Source organism: Argiope bruennichi, chromosome 4 (assembly GCF_947563725.1).
Source record: "Argiope bruennichi chromosome 4, qqArgBrue1.1, whole genome shotgun sequence".
Classification (NCBI taxonomy): Eukaryota; Metazoa; Arthropoda; class Arachnida; order Araneae; family Araneidae; genus Argiope; species Argiope bruennichi.
In genome coordinates, this window is record NC_079154.1 from 64,867,502 (window position 1) to 64,892,443 (window position 24,942).

At 29.3% G+C, this 24,942-nt stretch overlaps 1 protein-coding gene across 2 annotated transcripts in view; it reads left to right on the forward strand.

The window, feature by feature from the left end:
- LOC129965733 (major facilitator superfamily domain-containing protein 6-A-like) overlaps nt 1–24,942 on the forward strand; it is a 76,584-nt gene that overhangs the window by 33,540 nt on the left and 18,102 nt on the right. For both annotated transcript variants that reach the window (XM_056079863.1, XM_056079864.1), the window contains one exon: nt 23,475–23,556. In XM_056079863.1, coding sequence (XP_055935838.1) covers nt 23,490–23,556 — 67 coding nt within the window. In that variant the 5' untranslated portion in view covers nt 23,475–23,489. The remainder of the gene's footprint in view (nt 1–23,474; nt 23,557–24,942) is intronic.

Consider the following 24,942-nt stretch of genomic DNA (forward strand, 5'->3'; position numbering starts at 1 on the left):
ACATAAAACGATTTTTCAAAGTTGGAATGACTTTTTTCTCTTTTGCTATACCCGTTTTTAGCTTTTTTCGGATTATCCGCGATTTTTGTTATCCGCGGCGGCCGCGCCACCCAATTCCGCGGATAATCGGGAGTGTACTGTACTTAACTGTAATTCTGCAAAACTAATACTGAGTGCATATACTGATCTTTAAAAGTTAACTGAATTCCCTTGGAGTATGGGAATAAGTGTAGTTTTCACCGTGTAACCAGCTTTCTTAAGACATCAAGGCCAGATTTTATGGTTTATCATGTGTAATTATAACCTTTTCTTAAATGGCGAGAAAAAATACGAAATTGCTTCCATCTGCTTGTCATACAAATTGAAATGAAAGTGAAGTATCAATGAGAGCTGTCCTACTTTTAAGAGACAGCTGAGAGACAGTGCAGGTGTCCACATGTGTGCTCTGAAGATCCATAAAACCGTTTACATTCAATGAAATAGGCTTATCTGAGAGACCGGCTTTAGGTCAACACACTCGTTGTCTGTTTTTTTTTTTCTCTGTTAACAAATAACTGTATCAGTTTCATGATATTGATTCAGATTTTGTTTGTTGACTTTACAAAATTTGAACGGAACAATCATTGTTACATGTACATATCACAGTATTTTTCGTGGATAATTTTATATGGTATATGTAGAAAAAAATATTTGGTAAAAATTTGTTAGTTGTGACAAACCCTCCCCTCCGTACACACAAAGACCCAATAAAATTTACACAAGGTATCCACTCTAATTGTGTCCGAAAAGCTAATTACTAAACGTGAAATATTTCCAGCTAGAAAAATACTCGGAATGACGTAAAGAATTATATTTTGTGTTGTTTAAACCAATAAATTGTACAGCTAAAAAAAATTGCGATGTTTAAATTTTTATACTATTCTTCAATCTTGTTATTTATAAGTGGTCAAATATTCTTGTTGCGTTAAACTTTTAAACAGAAAAAAATACTATCATTCTTCTGTGACCAAAACTGAATGAATTATGAAACTTTAAATTTCATTATTTTAAACCAACCAATAGCCGAATGGATAAAGCGCGTACGTTGATTCACGGATCTTTCTAGAGGCGGGGTCATTGAATTGATTTAAAATCGTCCAGAACATTGATATTAAAGCTTCATAACTCGGTCAATTTTAGTCGCAGAAATGTGAACCTCTTTTTTTTTATTGAAAATTTTATTGTAGCAATGTGAAATTTAATTTAATAATACTAATAGTACTGGAGGATCATATAAAAATCCAGAAATAGTAATTTCTTCCGAAAATAGATGTACATTTATTGACTCAAACAATATAAAATATAATTCTCTATGTCATTTGGAACATTTTTTTTTCAAATTGTAAATATATGCCTTACTTTGGCAATTCAGAAATTAAATATTGGGCCACGACTAAAGTGGGCACTCTGTATAATGAGAAAAAATAGTAGGCCTAAATTTTGCTTGTCTTGACTACTTTCTGAAACGGCGAGTAGTGGTGCCATTTAGAGTGCTATAATACCATATTGTTATTTAATTAAAAGCGCTAATTGAAAAAAGAAGATGAACCCTTCCTTGGATGAATGCCTTGTATCTAGTAGACGTTAGCCTTCAATTAAGTGATCAGTTTTATAAGGTAGCCTGAAACATTTGTCAAGCATCTAAATGATTTTATAAAGTTTTCACGAGTGCGTAATTTATTACCAGTGTATGTTAAAAAAGTATTCAAAAACTTTAATAAAAGGTTAATTGAATGCTAAATTAATAAGAATGTTATTAAACCGTTAAATCTATTTTTATCTATTATAAAGGGTTATTTCTATTATTCCTTATTTGTTTAAATGTTAAATTCTTTTTGCTCAAAATTCTCACTCTTAATTTTTACTTCTTTATTCTAGCATCTTTTAGTAAAAGGTATTATTTTTCACTACTATGCTTTATTCCATTATAATACAATCGGGATTTTTTTCGATATCTGATATTTCCTCTATGTAGATAGTTTTGTATTCAGTACAATTAATGGTGGCCATTATGCAGGTTTGAATTTTACGCAATCTGCCAAACGGAAGAAGAGGGTAGAAAGAGTCCATTTGATTATCAAAAACTTTAACAATCATTTCCTATCTCCTAACTGTTTACAAGTTGTAGCAAATAAAATGCATATGCTGCAAATCGAGAAATAAACTGATATTTTAAAAGAGAAAAAAAATAAAAAAATCCTACAAGAGGACACCATTTTAATCAGGATGCTTGGATTAAAGGCCGAGCTACAAGCACAAAAACTCTGTCGAAATGCTAAATCAAATTGCCACAAATTATTTGATAATGAATACCTCAAACACTGTGCTAAATACAATCTTTCAAATCTACTAAATACTTGTCCAATCCATCAGCTGTCGAATGAACCTACAATAAACTATTAACTGTTTTAAAAAAATTTAGATTGTGATTTGCATTATACCATCAAAACTGATGTTTGTCGAAATAGACATTCATGGGAAAGTCGACTATTAGAAGAATGATAAATAAATGGAATGCATGCAAATCCTATGAACTTTTTCGGATATGTAGGTAGCGCATATCACACTGAAGATACAACAAGTGAATAAAGCTACAGAACACCTCATAAGTTCTTCAACTTTTTAATGTTTTTTACCATTATTGCATCAACAGTTCCTGATTTTATTTCAGCTTAGCCATTTGTTTTTATGCTGTGCCTCGTTTTCCAAACGATAAGTACGTGTATATGCATTTTTTTGTATATGGATTTTGTTGTGATAACTCTCTGAGAGTTGAGAATGAAGATGTCTGCCTTATCCATATCGCAGTATGTCTACCCGTGCTGTATTTGTCGCAGTTCGCCAAAAGTTTAGGGAGACTAATTCATTTGGTAAGGTGTACGTAAGAAACCAAGATCGCCATTCTCCTCCATTGTAGAGTAGACCAAGCGTGAGTTTACATACACTTACCTATGAAAGTGGAATTTTCATTAAAAAAAAGTGAAAATTTTGCACAGAAACCTATATTTCTCATACTGTCTTATAAATTATGGCGCTCAGACTTCCAATAACAAGCATCATTTTGCAGCTGATTGTTAGAACGAGACTTTGAAGAACAATATTTCCTGAAAAATATTCTATGGGCAGATGAATCTATGGAACAAAATTGGCGTGGTTAATCATAATAAAACCCACACAACCCGAATTTTTTTTGCTTCAGACGTGATTCAGTGTAAATGCTTGACTTGGAGTGCTTGGCGATCACTCAATAAGTCCATACGCGCTTCAAAATTCTTTGACAAGCATATTTTGTTATGCATTTGCAGTTTCTGGAATATCAACTACCAACATTCTTTCATGTCATTCCTGCTCTCAAATAGGTGGAAATAATTTTCCCACAAGATGGTGCCCTTGCGCATTCTTCAACGTGCAGTATCCGTTGATGGACTGATCATGGAGAGGGGTCATTTCCTTGGTTACTTAGATCTCTGAAATCTCACTCCAGTGGACTTCTTTGTTTTGGATTTTCTGTAGAAAGAATTTTACCATTCTGAAATTACCAGTTTAGGAGAACTTGAGCAGGCCGGTCAGTGAAGTAATAGTAAAACTTAAGGGTCACTGTGGCTACAGTTTGAAAGCGAACAAGATCATGTATCAGGTTTGAGGACGACTAATTTCGACAATGGCTGTAAATTCAACATATCGTACTTAATCTTTTGTTTTTACATATTTCAAGGGTTGAAAATGTCGTATTACTTTTGTTACTATTCATCTGTAGCTTAATAAAAATGCTACTTTCCTTATTTCACTTTAAAATTTTCTTTCTTGCATTTAATTAAAATAGCAAGTTAAAGATAGATAGGAAATTAAAATCAGGAGAGAAAATGGCACCTTTGGTTTTCTTTGTTGGTGAACACAAATTAATATTACAGTTTCTAATGCAAAGAAAACAAGGATTATAATTGAATAGGAAAAATTCGGCAGTCACCCCTTCTACATGGGAAGATGATTTCAAATGAATACTCGAAAAAGTTACGCATAGCTTCAAGTATTTCAAAAGTGATGCCGCTGTTAAAAAAGAAAATCCGCCGATGCGATCAGTTGCAATGTCTTTAAACATATCTGTAACAATAATAATAAAATAATAAGTCAAGATCCACAACTAAAAGCTAAAAAAGCATAATGTTCACTTGTGTTTGCCGAAACAGTTGGCTAAATATAGAACTGCTTGTATAACCTTAAATGAAAAAAGCTATTTAACGGAAAATAAATATGAATATAATGCGATTCGTGATGAAGCACTTATTTAATTGAATGATTTTAAGGAAAATTTACTGTGGATAAAAGTGTACAAATCTGGTTTCGTCAATACGGAGCAAGTTTCAGTAAGGAGTTTATGATTGTCGCTGGATTCTTCTATGAGGGAAGTTTAAAATAAAAAGAATGGAAAACAATATATTAATGATTTCAACTTAGTATTAAGTTAACATTTTAAGTCGAATCTTTATCCCAAATCACTTTCAACGAATGAAATTTCATCAAGAAAAAATTACAAGATATAATTTGCATCTGCACTTCACTACATTTCTGGGGAAAAAAGGAAGACGGATACAGTTGTTGCATATATACCTTTTCAACATATTCCTGCGAAGTCCCCTGACTTTTCACTTATGAACTATTGTGCCTTTGGTCTCTGAAAAGAACTTTTCTGAAGGCAAACCCACAACGACCGATGGACTCTGGAAAATAGTAGAAGAATGGAAATCAATGTGTCTGGAAATTTTACAAGAAGTCCTTTTATCATGGAAATCACGATGTAGAGTTATAATAAAAAGGTTATTAGATCGATCATTTAGAAAATATTAACTAAATGACCCCGAAATCATTCTGAAATTATGTAAATTCCATCTGTATTAAAAAATGGGCCTCATGTTGTGTATTGCCGAGAACTGAAAATTTCTAAACCCGGCACTGATGCCAGGTGCTAGTAACTATTTTCTTCATATGACATGCTGTACTATGGCTTTTAGTTTGTATTTCCATGTGGAAACACCTACATTTGCCATTCTTATCCTATGCACTCCTATGATATGTTCACCAATATTATACTAAATGTTTGCGAAGAAAATACTAAACGTTCATTATTTTTTCCAGTTGAACGATGCTTCCTCAGCGTAAACTCAGTAATGCTGCAAGTAAATTTAATTGTCTGCGGATACTGAACAGACTGGTCTCGATTCGTCAGCGACAAGGACAGGTCATCTGGGGAAAGGGGGGCCTTTCTGAGCGAAATTCATGCACCGCCAGTTGACCGTGAATTGAGGTGACAGCACCTCAATTACTACTTCCTGGGGAATCAACACCCACGCACTTCGACTCAGTTTGCCATAATTGTGCAAGAATGGCTTGTCTTTGTTGGTTTTATTATTTTATCTAGGATTTGAGTTCTTTCAACGGTTTTATGTCTAATAGACAGTGCTTTAGAACTAAGCCGTTTTTTTTTCTTTGTTTCTTTTTCTAACTGTTTCTAATGCGATGATAAAAGAAAGGAAACTGTGTAGCAACAGTCGTGAACTTTGTTCAACTGATGTTTAGATTGCGAGAGATTCTCTTTTATTCGTGATCCTTGAGTCCAGTCTTTTTTTATTATTATTATTCGAATTTTGATTAGTATTTATATTTGTTCGATCATTAAACTGGAAATCTGAAAGACAAATTGCATATTTTTATTGTTCTGTTCACTTTGTTGGTTTTATTCTTCAGAACAGTTAAATTAATTTTTTAAATCGAAATTTGATAAAATAAGAAAATTCAAAACCAAACGTTGCAGGTTTGCTGTGTTTTTGCATGACTTATTCTTCTAATAAAATGAAGTAGCTATTTCGATAGTTGCATTGAATAGGAATCGAAGCTTTCAAAAATACTTATAAGAAATTGTTTTCCTATAGCTAAAGATGACATAATATTTTTTTAAATACCTTCCAACAGAGACGGCTACGTGATTGCAGATTTCATATTTTTCTAAGAAATATATTGAAATACTCTATTGAGAAATTTCATATTTTTCTAAGTTCATATTCTTGCAAACTTTATTACAAGGAAGAAACATGCTGTCCAAATTATGTTGTTTAATAGAATGATTAATTATTAAATGACTTATTTAAAATTTAATTACTATTAAGATAATAATTGTTATGGGATCTTCTTGGAGACAGTAAATGGATTCATGCGGTTTAAATACTTGGAATTATGATTTCGAATCGAATTCAATTAGTTCGTTCTAGAAATTTGTTTTAAGAAAAGGAATGAAATCTTTCAAAAAAGTTATCAACTAGTCCCATCTAAAAAATTCTAAGAAAAGAAAAGATTACCAAATATATCTTGGGTACATCTCTAGGCTAAGAATAACTGATTATCAACAGTGGGAAAAAGAAATAAAGTTTTGTGTGTAAGTTTTTATTTTTCAAAGCTGAATTGCTTTCCACTCCAGTTACTTGATTTCACAGTTGAATGTTATCGATTGCGAAGATCGATGGCTGCGTTTGACTTAAATAAATAAAATGGAAACAAAAGGCTTCTTGTTAACGGATAATATTAAAGTAGGAATAACAGATTTAAGTAAAACTTTAGGGTTTCATATCTGTATGGCTTCCCGCTAACATTCGAAAATTCTGTAATTTGCATAAGAAAAGATTAAAAATTAAATTTAATCATAAATGTGGACAAGAACTGCTCATCGAATTTTATTTTCCTTTTTATCGTCATTAACTGATCCAATGATATGTTAGTCCTTAAATGGAATTTTTTATTATTCGTTTTTACCTTCTTTAAGCTTGATGAAATATATTTTAAGGTCTTTTTATTAAATGATTTTTGATTTCTTAGCTGCTAAATATTATTTAAAAATTTTCGCTAGAATATTTTTTATAATTTGAAATTTATTTCAAGAAATTATTTTGCAATTTTACTAGAGGAAAAAAAAAAACAAATGTAGAATGCCATTTATATTCGGCAAGCAGATTACAACTAGAAATATCGGTATGGGAAAAATTTAATGCTAAATTTTTTTAATGAATTTTTTACTGTCTGTACACTGAGTATGTCTTTGTGTACTGGGAAAAGTCAACAAAATTAATAATACGTATTTTTTTCGTGTTATGTTTTTAAGTGTCTAATAAATGTGAGATATTCAAAAATTGTTAATATATCTTTGTCTTTACGTAGATATAAAGTGGGAAAAAATGTAATAAGGTGTTTTATTAGTAGAAATGTAATGCCTTATGATGTAATGCGCTTAATTAAAGAGGCATTTATAGTGAAAAGTGTTAGATTTAAATGGTAGTCTAGAGATGATAAACGAAAGTTATAAAAGGCTTTCTAATGTTTACAAAAATTGTGTATTCAGTATCCAGCAGAATAACTAGCATATTCTGTGTTGCGCATTTTTCACATAATAAACATTGGAACGGTTTTTCTATTTTGGGATTCTAATAGAAACATAGAAAGTTTTCGTTGCACAATGTTTTATCAAAGTTTGAAATTTATCCTTCAAAGATGTTTCGTGTGTTGAACCTGAAAATCTTTGTCTATTTTTTTTTACATGTTTGTTTTAAGCTTTTTCAGAGGATTTTTTCAGGGTGAAAAAAATGGAATACTATTAAATATTCGTCAACTTCTAGTATTCCATATTTATCGTCTACTGATATTTGTTTAAAGAGATCAAAAATATGGATCCTGGAATCGAAAATTATATTAATTATGAACGAAAATAAAACTCAAATTCCTTATTAGCCTACATAAATGTCAAACGCCTAGAAATAAAATTTATTTGTGAAAATAATTATAAGAGAATGAATGGCTTACAGAAATTTAGACTTACCAAAAAATTCAAAAGTACCTAGAGTAAAAACGTGTTGACAGCTACAACATAGGTAACACTAAATTAACAACGCACAAAAAGGAAGCTTTTACGTCTTATTTCCTCTAGGTTCCAACTGCAAGGAATAAATCGACTTTTTCAATATCTGCTGTTCTTTTTTGTAAAAATAAGATCAAACTTTATTCAAGACAGTCAGCTATTTTGAACAAATGAATAAATTATTCCCGGCATATTTTTTTTATTAATAAATTTCAGGAAAATGTTCTTTGCTAAGTTTCTGAGCGATTAAAATTTTTTCGTATATTGATATTATTTAAATTAAACTCACTTGTTAGACATTAAAAAAAAAGATTTGGAATTAAACAATCGTCTGCAATTATAATTATAAATCAAAAACTTTATTCTGTATTCTTATATTTCAACCTAGTATTTCTCAATTTGAATTCAACGTTTTAGAAATGAAAATTCATAATTTAAATTACGTATCTCAGCATTTATTATTTAGGCAAGTTAATTAAAAATTATTTTAACTTTAAGAAGAATAGTAATTCAAACTATATTCTCGACATGACATATAACTTTCTGTGCTCCTCTATTGTTTATAATCTTTAAAAGTCATACAATTATGAACGATACGAATTACGAACGTACAATTATGAACGATATCTAGTAGTTCTAGAACAATATAATTTACTTTTTGTATTTCTCTTTTAATTTTGAATTTTAAGCATTCTCTTGGACATCATTAAGAAGAGAATTATCCTCCATTTTTTAAAAAAATATTTAAATCATTAATCATTTTGTTTACTTTTGTTGAAAATTGAAAAAATTATTTTAATTTGTACAGTGGATATTCAGATGCAACTACATATTTCCCAACCAAAATTTGACAATTGAAAAAAACTTACTTTGTATTTGTTATGTATTTTCACTAGATGCATTTATATAAAAAAGGTAGAGATGTTTCAGTTTCTTGAACCTTTTGCTATTTCTTTATATCAATAAAAATTATATATAAAATGTTATTTATCATTAAAAATATAAAATGTCAAATTATCTGTTTCATTTACTGAATCAAATAAAAATATCTTTTGTTTCTAAAATTTGTATAATTTTTAAAAATTTTTTTCTTTTATTGAATCATTTATTAAGAACATTTTGCTCATTTATTTAAAGCCAACTAAAAATTCTAAATTCCTAAGTGGAGGTAGAATTTCCAAGATATTTCCATTTACATTATTATTTCCAAATCTGGCAGCATAATTGATTTTTTCAAATATGATTCATTCTCACACAATAAGAACGCAGCATAAAATTTTCTTTAAAAATAATTGATTTTCTTTTATAATGCAATAAACAGAAATAAATTTAACGTTAGATAAATAATAATAATAAATCCAGGAATAAAAAATTGCAAACAAGAATTTCTTTATTCTTTTAGAAGAAATTGTGATATTCAGCTGCGATATATCTATATAAAAATTATTTGCGATTTATTATTTCTGTTTTCGTAGGAAAAATCTGATCGTTATATTTCTGTTGATGTCTGTGGTGATGTTTTAGGAATGGAATCCTATTAACAATTTGCAATCGCTTCCTTTTCCTTGCCATTGATTGATGAGCCTGTTGTAAATGGCGGCATTTTATAGGAGTCCATTTCCTGCAGGTATCGATTATTTTTATGAGGCGGAAATTCAGACGGCTATCAATGATATGCATCGGTACACCTCATGTCAGCTGCTGTTGTGGTTTCCCGCCTTTGTGATTAGTGAATACGTTCTGGATAGTTCACAACAGTTCTTATCGATCGGTTCTGAGTTTTTTCCGTTGCATTTGGTATTCCGCTGTTGAACTTTTATTTGTGGGCTAATGCTTTTTCAATAACAGATACCAAAGTTAATTATCTGTATCTTAATAGTTAATTTGCGGTAGATCTGTTAATCACATCAAAGAATGAATTAGTTTCATTTATCGAGGTAAAAAAAAAGTGTAATAGAAATCGATATATAGAACTTCCTTATATTTGAAATTTCTATATATAGAACCTTTTTAAGGAATCTTGGATTTTCAAGAGAAGAACAATTTCTGTATTTCGGATAAGATTTCAATATGTCGAAAAAATTTCGAATAAAATAATTAATATAACTATTGCAGACAGGAAATGGCTGTTGAGTTCCTTTTAAGTTATAAATTATAACTTAAGAAAAATATATTTTACAGATTTTTGCCAAAATAGAAATACAAAATAGGAAAACCGGAAGTCGTTTACGAAAAAACCGTGAACATTAGTCAGTGAATCGTAAGCTAATCTTAGCTATCACTCTGCAAATCCCGTTTCTCATTTGAAGCGAAATTTTTACTTTCAAAATACTCTTATTTTAAAAATTTACTTTACTTTGGCCTTAGGCTTTTTATGGTGGGCTTGGTAATAAACAGAAAACTTAAAGTATTAAAGAAAAATATATGGAAAGTGAATTGAAAAATAAAGACGAAACTAAAAGGTATAAAATCTCAACAAGAACGGTATTAATAATTTCCAAAAACCGTTATTTATACATTTTTTAAAAAAAATTTTCTTTACTAATTTTTTTTTGTTTTTTTTGTTTTGCTCAAGTCTAAAAAAATTAATTTTAAGTAATTTTACTCTAAAAATTAATTTTTAGAGTAAAAACGATAGAAAGTTTACAATATATTTTTTGTATTGTGAGGTTTCTGTATATCGAATTGCATCCCCCCCCCTTCCTAGGAATTTTCAAGTTCGATATATAGAGGGTTGAATGTATGTTATCTGATTACCTTTATTTTCCATTCTGAATCCAATCGAAATTAAGTATTGGACTTAAAGCATAAAGTTGAGTTGCTGGTCGTCAAATTTCTTTTTTCGAACGATTCGGTTTACGAGTGAATTTATTAACAGTAATATCACTAGTGCCATACTAACTCTTGATATGAGCAAGCAAGGTATGGAAATTCAACATCATTAATGTAATGACAACAAAAATGGTTTAATGAAGTGTCGAAAAGATGTGGAACTAACTCTCAAGATTTTGCAGAATACTGTAAGATCGCATAGTGTGAAGTCTCGATTATTTAAATAATTTTCGCTGTAAAATATATTGAAATGTGGAATAAACTTTAACATTCCGAAGATATTAGAAAAGTGAAATATGCCTAGGGATGGATTGATATTCCAGATACCATTTGATTTATGTGAATCGTATTATAATTCGTATTTTACTATTTAAAGAATTCAATTATTATTTTTATTTTTACCAATACTTTTAAAATCATAACTTAATGAGGAATAAATTTTATATCTAAAGATGAAATGGATCTTGTTTAAGTGCAAAGTGTCACAGAAAGGTAACATAATTTTTAAGGATAGGCCAGACTTATAAAAAACAATTTTTGCACGAAACATGGAGTTGCAAAGTGCAATCTCTACTGAGAAAGGGGTTGATAGTGCATTAAGTGAAAGCAAGAGATAGATGTCACTGTATTTGAACAGCACAGATTTAATAGAATGCAAATGTCTGATATCAAAGCAACACGCATAAATGGCATTATACGAAATATATATATCTTCGTATGTTGAATCCGTTGAACACTTATTCTAAGTGTTTTATGTTAATATTGCGCCTTAATTGCCATTACATCTAATATGTTGTGTATGATATGCCATGCTTTTGTTTATACAGCTATAGTGTAGTGTTATTGTGAGTTTATTATATTAAAACTGTGCTGGACATTTTATCTAGTTATCTATTGAAGATCAGATTGAAAAATTTCTTTTATATAAATTTTTTCTTTGCTTTCTTTTGTCATTAGTTATTTCTAAAAGTTTGCAATCTGAAACAAGAATCTTTTCAGTTGTCAGTCATGTCAGTTGTCATAATGAACAATATAATTTTTCTAGAAGTCTGACAACATTCCAAAGAATACAATTTATGTTGGATACAATTACAGATTCCTTGAAAATGGAGAGAAAAGTATTGTTATTATGGCCTTATGGGGGATAAAATCTCTACAATTTTTTCAACTTCGTTTGAAAGATAAATAGATGTTTATTGGCAATATTAATAAATATATTTATTCTTATAATCGTTTTTGTAATATAGCTAAAATAAGTTTCAAGAAATTATGAAAAATTGACATTCTGCCTGAGCATATTTTGTTAGTAATCTATGCAATCCTGAATGAAAATTCGTTATTTAATTGATTGCTTACGTGTTTTATTCAATGATAATGAGATTTGTAGAATATATTGAAAAAGAACTTAAAAAAATTATAATGCTTAATATAAAAGTAGAAAGACTTTTTTTGCTCAAATCTAAATGCATGAGCCATAATCGTAAAAACGTGGAATTTCGATACAATTTCTTTAAGTAAACCAAAATTTTTATCAGACCCATAATTTTTTAATTTTTAATTAATGTTTAAGCATAAATTTCATATCGGTTGTGATCAGTACTTCAACTTATGCGAATCTTGCTTCGATCTCCAAATTTTTAATAACTGGGAAATTATTATACATATATTTTAGTAACTAATAAAAAAGTTTTAACATATTTTATTTTTATTATTTTTTAATTGTAGTTCATTATTAGTTATTATAATTATTACGAATTTTTTTGTAATCAGTTTTTATTTAATTCATTGCCAGATGGTGCTTCTCGTGTGAAATAAAAAAATGAATCCATCGATTGACACAATTAAGTTTAAAAAAATGTTAAAATATTGAATATCCAAATTGACATTTAATCGGGTAAATCATTTTCTTAAACAGCCTTTCTTGGAATTTAGAATTAAAAATCTTTGAATGAGCAAACCTATACTTTATGTAAAGAATATCCTTATACAATCGTATGAGTAAACAAGTAATATATAAAACAAAATTTTTTAAATCAATTCCGGCTTAGGCCAATACTTTTTTAAAAAATTTTAGTTACTTTTTATTAAATAATTACAAAATTGGTGACAAACTTGGCGACGGATTTGACGAACAAATATAAATTACTGAACAAATTTAATTAATTAATTAACATTTGAAAAAAACTGTATTAACATTAAGTGTCATCCACTAAAAGTTTTTAAAAATGTATTTGAACTTGAGTTTATGAATAAAAAGTATTTTATTAACGATTGAAAATTTGAACAAGATATATAAATATATATAGGGAGAGTGTGAACTAATAGTAGGAATTGGAAAAATTTATAATATAAAGCACAATTTGAATGTTACGAGATTTATGATTTAATCGTATAAACCAAAATTTAGAAGTGCAAGATTCAATTTACATAAAAGCATTGTGGTTGGTAGATTAGTTTCTCCTGATTTATAAAAACAACTGAATTGCTGACAAGGATTTTAAATAATACTCAAAAGGGCTGCATCTGGGCTTAATGGCTTTTGATTACTTTTGATTAGATCAAGAAAAACATCTGAATGTTAAGAAAAATATGTAAAATAAACTAATACATCTTTTGGCACGAATGAAAAACTAGCGTACGTATAAATAGCGTATTCAAATAGCATTCAATTCAGCGTACAAATACTTGTCGTAATTAACTATTGAAATTAAAGGAAACTATAGTTGAATGTTTTTCCAAGGAGAATTGTACAATTTACAGACAATAAAACCTGTTCAGTCAAATGAAATAACCTTGTGATTGTTCCGATATGCATTTAAAAAAATTTTTTTTTCATTGATTTGGCAATTAATTTTGTTCGAAGTGGTACTAGTCGTTTTAAAACATCTTTCAAGGCAATGTGTCTATTCTATACTTATCACCAGGAGCTTAGTTAAAAAGAAATAGATTAGTGAAAAAATCGTTTGCATGATTTGTTATTTAAAATAATATATATGATTTAAATAGTCGCATTGTCTTATAGTCACCATTTTTGATTATATATTCTGATTTGATCATTTTTATGCGTGATTAAAAATAGTTTTGAATACCAAAAAGAACTGAAGTATGATTACAGAAATACAAACATTTGATTAAAGCTGTACTCTTAAGACAGAAGATATTTGTATAAATTTTGTTGGTAGTAAGATTTTTGTGTTTTATCAAATCTTATCATTTTTGTGTTTTGAACGGGCTCCTAAATTCATGCATTAGCAGATAAATACGGCGTTTGATATTTTATGAAAAGTGAGGAAAGAGAAAAGTTGATTTTTCACAGCAGTAAATGTATTTAAAAAGAAAAGACAATTTCATTTTCTTATTTCTGAAAAAAATCATCTCTCCCCAAGCAAAAATTCTCATTGTAGTACATTCCCGAGTATCCGGTTCGTGACTATCCGGCCTGTTTTCTTTTCTTGTAATTGTATGGGAAAGGCAAGGTGTTGCAGAAACAGTCATCTATTGAGGAATTTTTCCAAAATTAAAAACTGTAAGTTCTGGCATTTTCATATCTGCGTAATCATTTTTCAGTGAAAAATAAAAACAGTTCGAGTCAATTTTCTTAAGAACTAGGCTTACGATTTACTTTTCCGTTTTGTTTATGTTTCCTTGTATTTAAGCTAGACATTAAAGCATTTATGTTAAAATATGAACAATTTATATGCTTTAACTTACTTTTTCTCTATTAAATGTGCAGTGCAGTATATAAACATATATAAACTACCAGTACAAAGTCTTCTATTTTAACTCGACACGTTACAGGCAACTATTTCTATGATTCACCAGGCCGCGTTCACATTCTACATGGCTTCAGGTAAATGGGGGGGGGGAGATACTCAATAAGAAGTGAGAAAATATTATAACAGTGAATTTTGGTATAAAAACTTTGTCTTTTGGTATTGGTGGGCAAAGAAATGAATTCGCAGAACACCGACCTATCCGACTTTTTGTTATCCGGTCTGCCATTTTGCTCTATTAGGCCGGATAATCGGGAGTGTACTGTAAATGATTCTAAATATTTCCAGATATTTGTTTCGGCTTCTGGTTAAATTGAGTTAATTAGTTAAATTAGCGGTTTTTTTAAAATAGATTAAAAGTATTTGTTGGCAAACCATGCAATTTTGAATCACAATTAGTTAAAAAAGACTACAGCTAAGTCATGTGGAATAGTCTTAAGTCTGTTTTTCCTAAATTTGAATTAAGTCTATTTTTCCTAAGTTCAACATCATCACACCATTGGCCACGCATGTGTGAAAATCTCAGTTATAGTGCGCTCCATCTCGGGTCTGAGATATTTTCGGTAAAAATGGATATCCAAATTACAAACTTTATAGCTCCAGAGCTGTAGTTATACTGGCATATATCTATCTGGCATCCTTTTGTTAACAGAAAATTAATTAATGCTCTTTTTGTGAATTTAGCGAAACATAAAATTAATATTAAAGTTCCTGTATAATATTGCTTAGCATTTCCTATATCTCAGAAAACACTTAAACATAAAGGAAATGAAACATATTGAAGAATAAAATTTCATATCAGTTTTGGTGTATGTCATTTTTAACTTTACATTTCAAATCTATTGGCGCAGTTTGGCGACTGCCGGCATACTACATCTGCGAAAAAAGATGCCAAATGCAGTTAGCTTCGTCTCTTTTCAAATTAGAAAACCGTTGAGATGATTCTGATTAAAAGCGCTACGGTTCAGAAATATATGCATCTTTTTGTTTCTAGATCAGCATGTTTTTACGATGACATCATCTTTATGGTTTAACCTTCGAGCGCAGAATTCGCGTTTATTAGTTCTGCATTTTATTCAACCTGTAAGTTTTGATTTTTTTAGCTTTCGGGTGCGGATTAGAACAGCTCTATTTGTAGAAGATGTTTGACCGCTTGCATTTGAAATGTCCTTGGCCTTTTCTTTGAGATAGGTCACTTGTAGAAGACATGTTTTCTTTTCGGCCATAAAATATAATCGGTCATGTCCATAGAAAGTGTGTTGAATTCGTATTCAGTGTATGAAATACTGCTGTCGTCTGGTTTAGTGTACTTGATGCAATATTTAACAGATTAATCTTTTTGTCATATCGAGAACCTAAATACCTGCGAGTTACTTCATTTCAATATTTAGCAATTCATCTTTTACTCGTTGACCCGAAAGATTTCTATTTTTTTTATCCCTTTCAGAAAGAATGAATGGTGATAGAAATAAATTAATGACATTTCTTGCACTTTTATTCTGGAAGGATGTCGAATAGTTTATGGTTTTGGAAATAATTTTTTTTCCAAACAAAAAACATCGAAAAGAGCAATCTTTTAAATTTTTATTTTCTGGTATGCGAAGAATAGAGGAAGCATAATAATCTTTGAACAATTTGAACTCGAAATTTTGATGAATCCCCGGTTTTCAGACCACCCAGAATCCGATAAAACATTTTTGGCATTATGTCCTTTTGTCTGTCTGTTTGTGAACAAGATAAAAACACTTTGATCTAGATGAATGAAATTTAGTATAAGGACTTAGCACCAAATTTGCAGATTTCTATCAAATTTTGAACGAAATCCGGTCACAGAAAGTATGTCTGTTTAATTGTTTGAGTACGAATGAACTAATTCGGTAACAGCAAAACCCAAAGGACTAAGTAAATAAAGTTCGGTACGCAGGTTTAGCATTTAAAATATAGATTCTTATCAAATTTTGAAACAAATCTGCCGAAAGATCAATAGTCTGTCAATCTGCGTTTTCGCATAATGTAAACGCAATAACTCTCCAATACAATGACTTGAATGAAATTCGGTATATTATCTTGTGTCTACGACTGTAAGTCACTGCCAAATTTTGGTTTCATTCGGTCGGCAAAAACGCGTTCAAAATGCATAATCGCACGATAGATTCAATAAAAAATGTTAGATTCATGGCGAAGGCCTTTATTTCGATTAAAAATTCGGGTTTAAATGGAAATTCCATTTTCTAGTAGCACAACGACCCTAAACAGAATGCACGTAACGTCAAAATATGGTGTCTTTTTCATTGTAACAGCAGTTACACACATCACCACAATATCCTGATATCAAAACCATTGAATATTCATGGGCTATATTCAAAAAAGTGGTTCAAAACACAAAATTAGAAACAAAACCCATTGAAAACAAGTGGTGCAAGAAGAATGGGGTAAAATATATTCAGACAGCACCAAAAATCGATCGAATCGGTACCATGACGTTTAAAGGCCATTAGAAGAGCCAAAAGACATGCAACTTAATAGTGACACTTCGATTCTATGCGTGTATTGCAAAAAAATCATTGGTTTATTCTCAATTTTTTGAAGCAAAATTCCGCGTATGTTTATTTAAAATGCTTCTGAAACTTTTCAATTTAGAAGTTTTTCGTTGATTTTTCTTTATTTTTACTCTAAATGAAACCATTTGTTATGTGTAAAAATAAAAACATGTCTGCACTTCCCGGTAATGTGTTATTTATATTGAAAGTCGGATTTATCAAGTAAAAGTAAGGTGTATTCTCAATTTTTTGAGCCACTGTATATATATATAACACTAAAACCTGTGGAAATAAGTAATAAGAATAATAATAAGAAGTAATAAGCGACAATAAGTAATAAGAAGTCACACTTATTACTTATTGTCGAGTGGTAAATGTAAACAAAATACCGTACGAATCGAATATATTTACAGCTGCATTAAATTGAGCACTTCGCTCAGTTAATTGATGAAGCTGCAAAATGCTTAGCAGGGATTCACCGTGTCAACAAAATAATCAGTTTAGTTAGGGGAAAGGAGCCAAGAATTAAGTTTCAAAGTTTAATGGAACGCAAAATAGGCTTAACCGTCACCAGATGGTAATCGCTGACTTTGCCTATGGAAAGTAACGTTAATATCTTCCAAAACAATTGTCTCACAAAAATTGTCTTTATATCACTTTAAGATTCAAAGAGTAGCGGAAATGAAAAAATGAAATTATTTCATTAAATATGTATAATTAATATCTCTTAATTTTAACAATATTGTTTAATTCAACTTGATACGCGTTTTTAAATGTTATGTTGAAATTAAAACTCGTGTATCAAAACATTGAATTGCGTGCTTTTACCAATCATTAACTCCGTAATAGAATTTTCACTTTCGCTTTTATTTTATATTATGTATACTTTTTTAATTTTAATTAATTCAAATGAATTCATGTTTTCAATTTGTATCAAATAACAAGAGGAATTTTAAAAAAAAACATTCTTTTGCAGATTAAAAAGTCAGTAATCTAGACGAAGAAGTCGTTCGCGAAAAGCAGCTAGTATAAAAGAAATTTTCATATGCATATCATTTAAAAAAATGTAAAATGCCAACGGAAGAAGAGGGGGAGGGGTTCTTTTTCGATTTAATTTAGAAGAGAGAATCTGAAATATTAAAAGGTTGGCAATCCGTTCAATAAAAGACCAATCGTGAATTAGCTTTCCTAGTCACAGGCATTATTTCTGTCAATAATATTTATTTACAGGAATTAGCAATTATGGCAAATGATGTATGCTGTGGCGGTCTGAATATAAAACGCAAAATCAGCGTAGCCAATCCTCCTATGTGACCTTGAGACGAGAGACAGCCTTGAAAAGAGGCTTCTCTCACCTTTGTTCCATCATCAGCGCTTTATTTCCCTTTCGAAAAATTACATTTCGCTCACACTTTCTTCTTTTTCTCTTTTCTGTGCGCTTTGGCGCGTTACAGCTTTTCCTTCTCCCTCTTTTTCAGAGCATGTCATTCTCTTCAGATGATACCAAAAACCAGTTTTCTCTCAAACAGAAGCAAAAGCGTGCGCCCGTGAAGCGCATTTTCTGTCTCCCCTCCCTTCTTTTTTTTCTTTCTTGGTATAAGTTTTTATTTACCGAACAGAACAGAAAGTGGATATATGTATATTGTCTGAAAGAAAGCAGTATTCTTTTTCGAATCTTGATTGTTATTTCAAGGCTTAGAAAATCTGCCCTTCGTGATTATCATTAATGATATCGTTTAGGTTGCTTTCAACTAAGAACCTTAATCTGAAAGTTCATTAACCTCCTGACTTCATTTCAATGATTGTTTAGTAAAATTAAATATACGTTTCAACCGTTTCCAGATTTAAAAAAAATGCTTCGCGACTTTTTTAAAAAAGATTTTTATTTTATTTCCTTTTAGTTATTTATTAATGTAGCAGTTGCATTATTTTATCTTCTCTTTTGGATAATAGATGGCGATACCTAAGTAGGTATGCATCCCATAGTGCATTGCGATGTAATTATAATAAGATATAATGCTTTTCTGTTAAGGTATGCGCGTGTTAACGCCTTGTCTTGTCTTTTGTATGAAAGGTGATCATTAAAGAAATGTTCACAAAAACATGGGTCCTCTTGCTTCTACTGCATGATCTTCATTTCACCAAATTAAGGGAAAAAAGTAAATAAAATTATCCATTCCCAAAAATTATGTCCTGGCACATCTAATGAAATTTATACAAGTAAAAATATATGTAACGTACTGTAAAACGTAAATATTTCTTTTAATTTTTAAAAACCATTAATTTGTAAGACAAAAATAATTTTTTTCAAAGAAATAAAACGAAAAAAGTGAGGAATTTTTAGCAAGGATTTCTTGTTTCAAATTCATTACCGCTCTTAAACAGGGGTCTCTAATCTAATCTTGACTTAATAGCCCATTTTTCAACAACTAAGTATAAACATAAACTTTCATTTGGAAAAAAATTCTAAATGATTATTTATAAATCCATTTTATCCTGATTGGGTAAAAATGTGTTTCTGAAAAAAACTACGAAATCCTAAATCTCATACATTTTTTGTTCCCTTATTAGACATACGAGTATTTAGTAAAATATTTTTGGAATACTAACATTTTAAACAAAAATAGTTCTCCTCTCATCTGTGACTAAAACCGACAGAGTTATGAAGCGTTGTATTTCATTATTTTTGGCCGAAAAATGCTCGCATCTAGAAAGCACCGTTTATTGATTGACGGATCATGCACAACGGGGTATTAAAATAGTTGAAAATCTTTTAAAATAGGGATATTAATAGAACCGGGAAAGTGTTAATTTTAATTTAATTTTTTTTTCAGAAGTTTATTTTCTGATTAAAACATTATACTAAAACATAATTATTTACGTCATAATAAGTATTTTCTCAGTTTTGAAGTCTAACAATTTAGAATCAGCTATTGTTCTACTAATAGAATGGACATTCTCTTTAAATCACTAATTATGAATACAGTTCCTTTTTATGCATATTACTAAATTAAAAAAAAGGAATTCCCTGTAGTTGAATGATGTCGGGGAAATTCTAAACTTCTGAAGATACATTCTAAAAAAATAGCTAAATATTGCTCCGAATGACGTCAAAATTGACGTTGTGTGTACTTATACGTCTCGCCTTCAGTAACAGAACGTGAGACGGAAAAAAAATATATATGTTTGAAGTGGAAGATGACATCTGTTAATATTGTTTCTTGTGGAACCTATTTGGAACATAATAGGCGTTTTGTGCGGGATGCAGCGATTGGCTCGACTGCCGGAAAAATTTAGTTAAGAGGGTGAAAGTTCATTGTTCGAGTCATTTTCAAGTGCTCTGAACGATATTCTTTCTGTGTGGTAATGTTACTGCTTTCAAGTTTTTTTTCTTTATATATAGAAAAAAATATTTCGTCGATGGAAGGATCATAAGAAGATGGCTAATAATTCTTCGTGTTCTCTTCCCCTTCCCCTTTTGCTTCAATTACGGACATTTAGTGTTTTAAATAAAATATAAAAAAATATGTTTTATTTCTTTCAGAATTGATGATAAAGACTGTTTTCTTTTAAAAGTTCAATGTCTTGTTTATTAATATAAATTATATATAATAAAACTGATTCTTTATATCCGATTTATTTGCCCTGATGAATTGTTGGTTGTTTTGAGAGAAGACAAAATAATCGTTGAAGAACTTTTTCCAGCTAATTTTGTCTGAACGAGTGGTGAAAAAAAATAATAAAATGTTTTTTTTTCCCTTCTGAAAGATATGTTTGAAACTGAAAAATATATTGAAAATTACGAACTTTAATGATAAAGTAATCAATTTTGGGGTAAAAGTTGTAATGGTATTTGTATTTCTCGCCATTTATGAGGCAAATTAATTTGTATTTGATTTGAACTCTTTATTAATATTTTTGATGTTATTTTTATTTGAAGAATAAGAATCATGTAGAGCTTAACGGAAGTTAATAGATATTCCAGATTAGTAGTTCCAAATCCCCCCCCCTCACCCTCGAGACTATTTTTTTAAAAAGATGCCTTGCTTTTTTGATAAAAATACCGCTTTTTTACCTATACATATTCTTATAAAGAATTACATTTTTTTAAAAGAAATTATCTTTAAAAAAATTCTTTTCTATTTCATCATGCGCAGAATGTTGTAGTCACTGTATATAATACGAATATGCCACTGAAAACTAGTCCTCTCTCCCAAAGAAATAATAAAAAGGCGCTCCTCTGTCTGTTTTCCTAATCGTTTGTCTCTTCACTCCTGGCCTGTTTTGTTGCTGTGATGGCAGTTATGGCTTGGAATATTGCCATTTACTATCTTAATTTTTCGAACTGTTAGTTGAAGTTGTCATTAAATGATAAAGTTTACTGATGTACCCATATTAACTAGAACAATTTTGGTTTTTGACTTTTGTTTCAAATGATCTTACTTACTCTGAAACATCTAGATAATTCATAATTGAAATTAAGAAATTTGTGTGTGTTCCCAAAAGTAAATAAAATTTTCACAACTATTATACAAATATTTTGGAAGGATTGAAAAGTATCTTCCTTTAGATTATCATTATTAATCCAAGGTATTATTATCTAATCCAAAATAGGCAAAAAATAAATGTTTAATAATCGTAATTTCTTAAAATTAGTTGGAAAAACTATATTATCGTATATTTGAACTGTAGTAATCATTTGTAATTTTTTTATAAATAATATATAAATAAATATAACAAAAAATTTAAATATAGCAAACGAAGAAAAGAGTTTAACTATGTTTTTCTCACAAATGAAAGATGTTATTGTCTAAATTACCCGCTAAACTGTTAGCTCAAATTGTAGTAACACTTCCCCTTCTTCATATATACTTCATAGTCAATTATATTTGAATTGCGATTTTTTCACAAACTACTTGAAAACTTGCTAAGTAATCGAGAATTTTTTTTTTTTTTAATATCTTTTAGGCTTATAAATTCAGAATTAGATTATTTTTGTATGATTTTTTTTGAATATAAGAAGATGTTTTATAACTTGCTTTTTATGCTTTCGTGGTTTCAATAAAAAAATAAATAAATAAATAAAAATTGCCATTTAAGATTTTTGATTAAGTTTCCACCTTTTAGAGTTTTTCGAGCTTTAAAATTACTAATTTAGATTCATAAGTCTTCATTTGACTCAACCTATGCAAGATAATTCAACCAACCAACGTTTGGGATAGATAAAAATTACATGTAATGTAATTAAGCATGTTTTTTTCCTGTCGTGTGACTATTTTAAGCCAAAGTTTTGCGCAGTCGCTAATGAGGGTAAAGACCCCTGAGCACCACCCGAGGGCAGAAGTCTGACTTCTAACTCAAGTGAAGAGAGCACATACACACTCGCTTGCACAACCCCTTTTTGCAGGGGGGCTCATTCACGCACTTCACAGCTAGAGCACAAGGAAGAGAGGAACCATGCCCGAAATAGGATTCGAGCCCGGAACACCTAGATCACGGGGAAGACGCGCTAACCCTAGGCCAGGACGCCGGCATTAAGCGTATAGACATTGATAAGATATTATATAATTGTTTAAAATGATTAAATTTAGTAATATATTTATTAAAACAGGAAAAAAAATTATTTTTAAAAATATACTATAATTTCGAATTTGAATCACGATATACTGATACTCCTTGAAATAATTTTACATTTCACAAAGAAGGTATTGAACATGATCAACCCGAAGCCTAACGGGAAAAATTGCGATAGTTTCTCTTCAAAATCGTGCTAATCTTTCGCTTTTTACTTAGAAGGACGTTTTTGTAAAATAAGTTTTAAATAAAAGAATATATGTATGTTTTCCTTAAAAGAGACTGTGAGTTTAATCGAGAAAAATTTCATTTTGATATAAGTATATTTAAATGAAACGGAATATATTTAATCACTTATTGAAACCGTATACTAGAAGTCATGCTTATTTTTTTTATAATTTCTACAATTTAAATTGTATATGGACTAATTAATTATTTAATTATATTTCTCCAATAATAGATATTGCATTTTCCATATTTAAAATTATTGAAAACTACTAAAATTTCATATTTATATGTACAACAATAAACTTCATTGGAAATTTGAATTTTTGTTTAATTAATTTTGCATTTTAGAACTAAAAAGAATAGACAATCTTTGTTGTAGAATATCTCGAATCAAAAAAGAAAGAAAGATTTTTTTTGCCCTATTATAAATTCTGAATTCTTTTAAATGCGATTTTCTTGTATTCTTAATTCATTATTTAAAGTGTTATTTCTGATGATCACTCTTTACCAAAGATACTTTATAATAATTAGTATATAAATATGACAATATTTTGAATCTCGTTGCTTTAATCATTATTATTTCTTTTACAGATTTTCCTGAGGAAAATGGCGACTGTTTACAGAAATCGACAACTGATGTATCTCTCCGTAATACTTTTCTTTTACTTTGCAAGTACGGTTTCATTTTCGTTTCATATGATAAACTTAAGAAAAATGAAAATGTATATACATTTTCTTTTAATAAAACCAATATTGGTTTTATTAAAAGAAAAATAATTCGTTTAAATTGTTATCAGAAAATTACCCTCTGATCTGAATATTGAAGTTCAATAAAAAGACTGTTGTTTTTTAGTTTGTCAAATTAATAATAAAATGAATATAAATATAGTTTGAAAGAAATCATTATTCAGGGTAATTGAAATCTATAACAAAGTACTGCTTTTGAAATTACACAGGAGACATTTCATTAAAATTGCAAATATGACGACATATGCCATCTAACATAGGACGGGACGCTGTGTTATTTTGTATTGTGACGCTACGTCCTTTCCTTTCTTCAAAATATCCTGTGAATACAAATATTAAACAGAATTGATGCATTTGATGATGGTATGAAAAATTTCCTCATGCATAAATATGATATCTAGTATAGTGTTACTTTTTATACGAATTAAATTGAATGAAAACAAATAAAATTAAATAATGGCGAGCAATAAAGTAAAAAAAAAATAATCTTTTTAATCGAAATGGAAAATGAAAGAAAAGAATCCTAAAAGCATATGATGTCGATAGATATACTCCATGAAAATAAAAATTTATTTTTTAAACTGTTTTGATTTCTAATTAATATTTAGAAATTTTCATTCTTATAATAGCCATTGTGACTTACTTTTATTATAATATTGCTTTTAACTTGTAAAGCTTTTTGAACTCTATATTTTTAATTTTTTTTCTCTGTTCACAATACATTAATAAGTAGGCGTTTTCAAAAACTTTTCTTAATATTATTTACATCTTTAGTTTGTTAAATGTTTCACAGTTCATTATTTTAAATATTTGTTTAATCTTATTTTCAATTTTCTTCTCAAATTCATTACTAGATGGCGCCACGTGGAAGGAATCAAACTTTAATTAACATTAATAAATTAATGTTAATTAAGTTCTGAAAAATGAAAATATTCACAGTTTTATTGTATCTGGAAGATGGATTCCATAGTTTTATTTTTACAACTCTAAAAGAATTAAATTAAATAAAAGTGTGTAAAACTAAAATAGAATTTGACAAGACAATTTTTTATTAGAGTTAAGAATCTTTGTTCTATCAAATAAAAATAAACAAAATTTTAAAAATGTAAAAATAAATCACAAATAAAATAACTATGTAATCATCAAATATTGTATAAAATCCTGTTATCTGTATTTTATGTTATAGTTTCAAGTGCTCTTGATTTGCAGAAAAAGGAGTCTTATTATTTTTTCTCTCATTATAGAATATTAACTATTTTCAGTGGCACCTGAAGTTGACAGCACGAATAAAGAATACCATTACACCGAGATA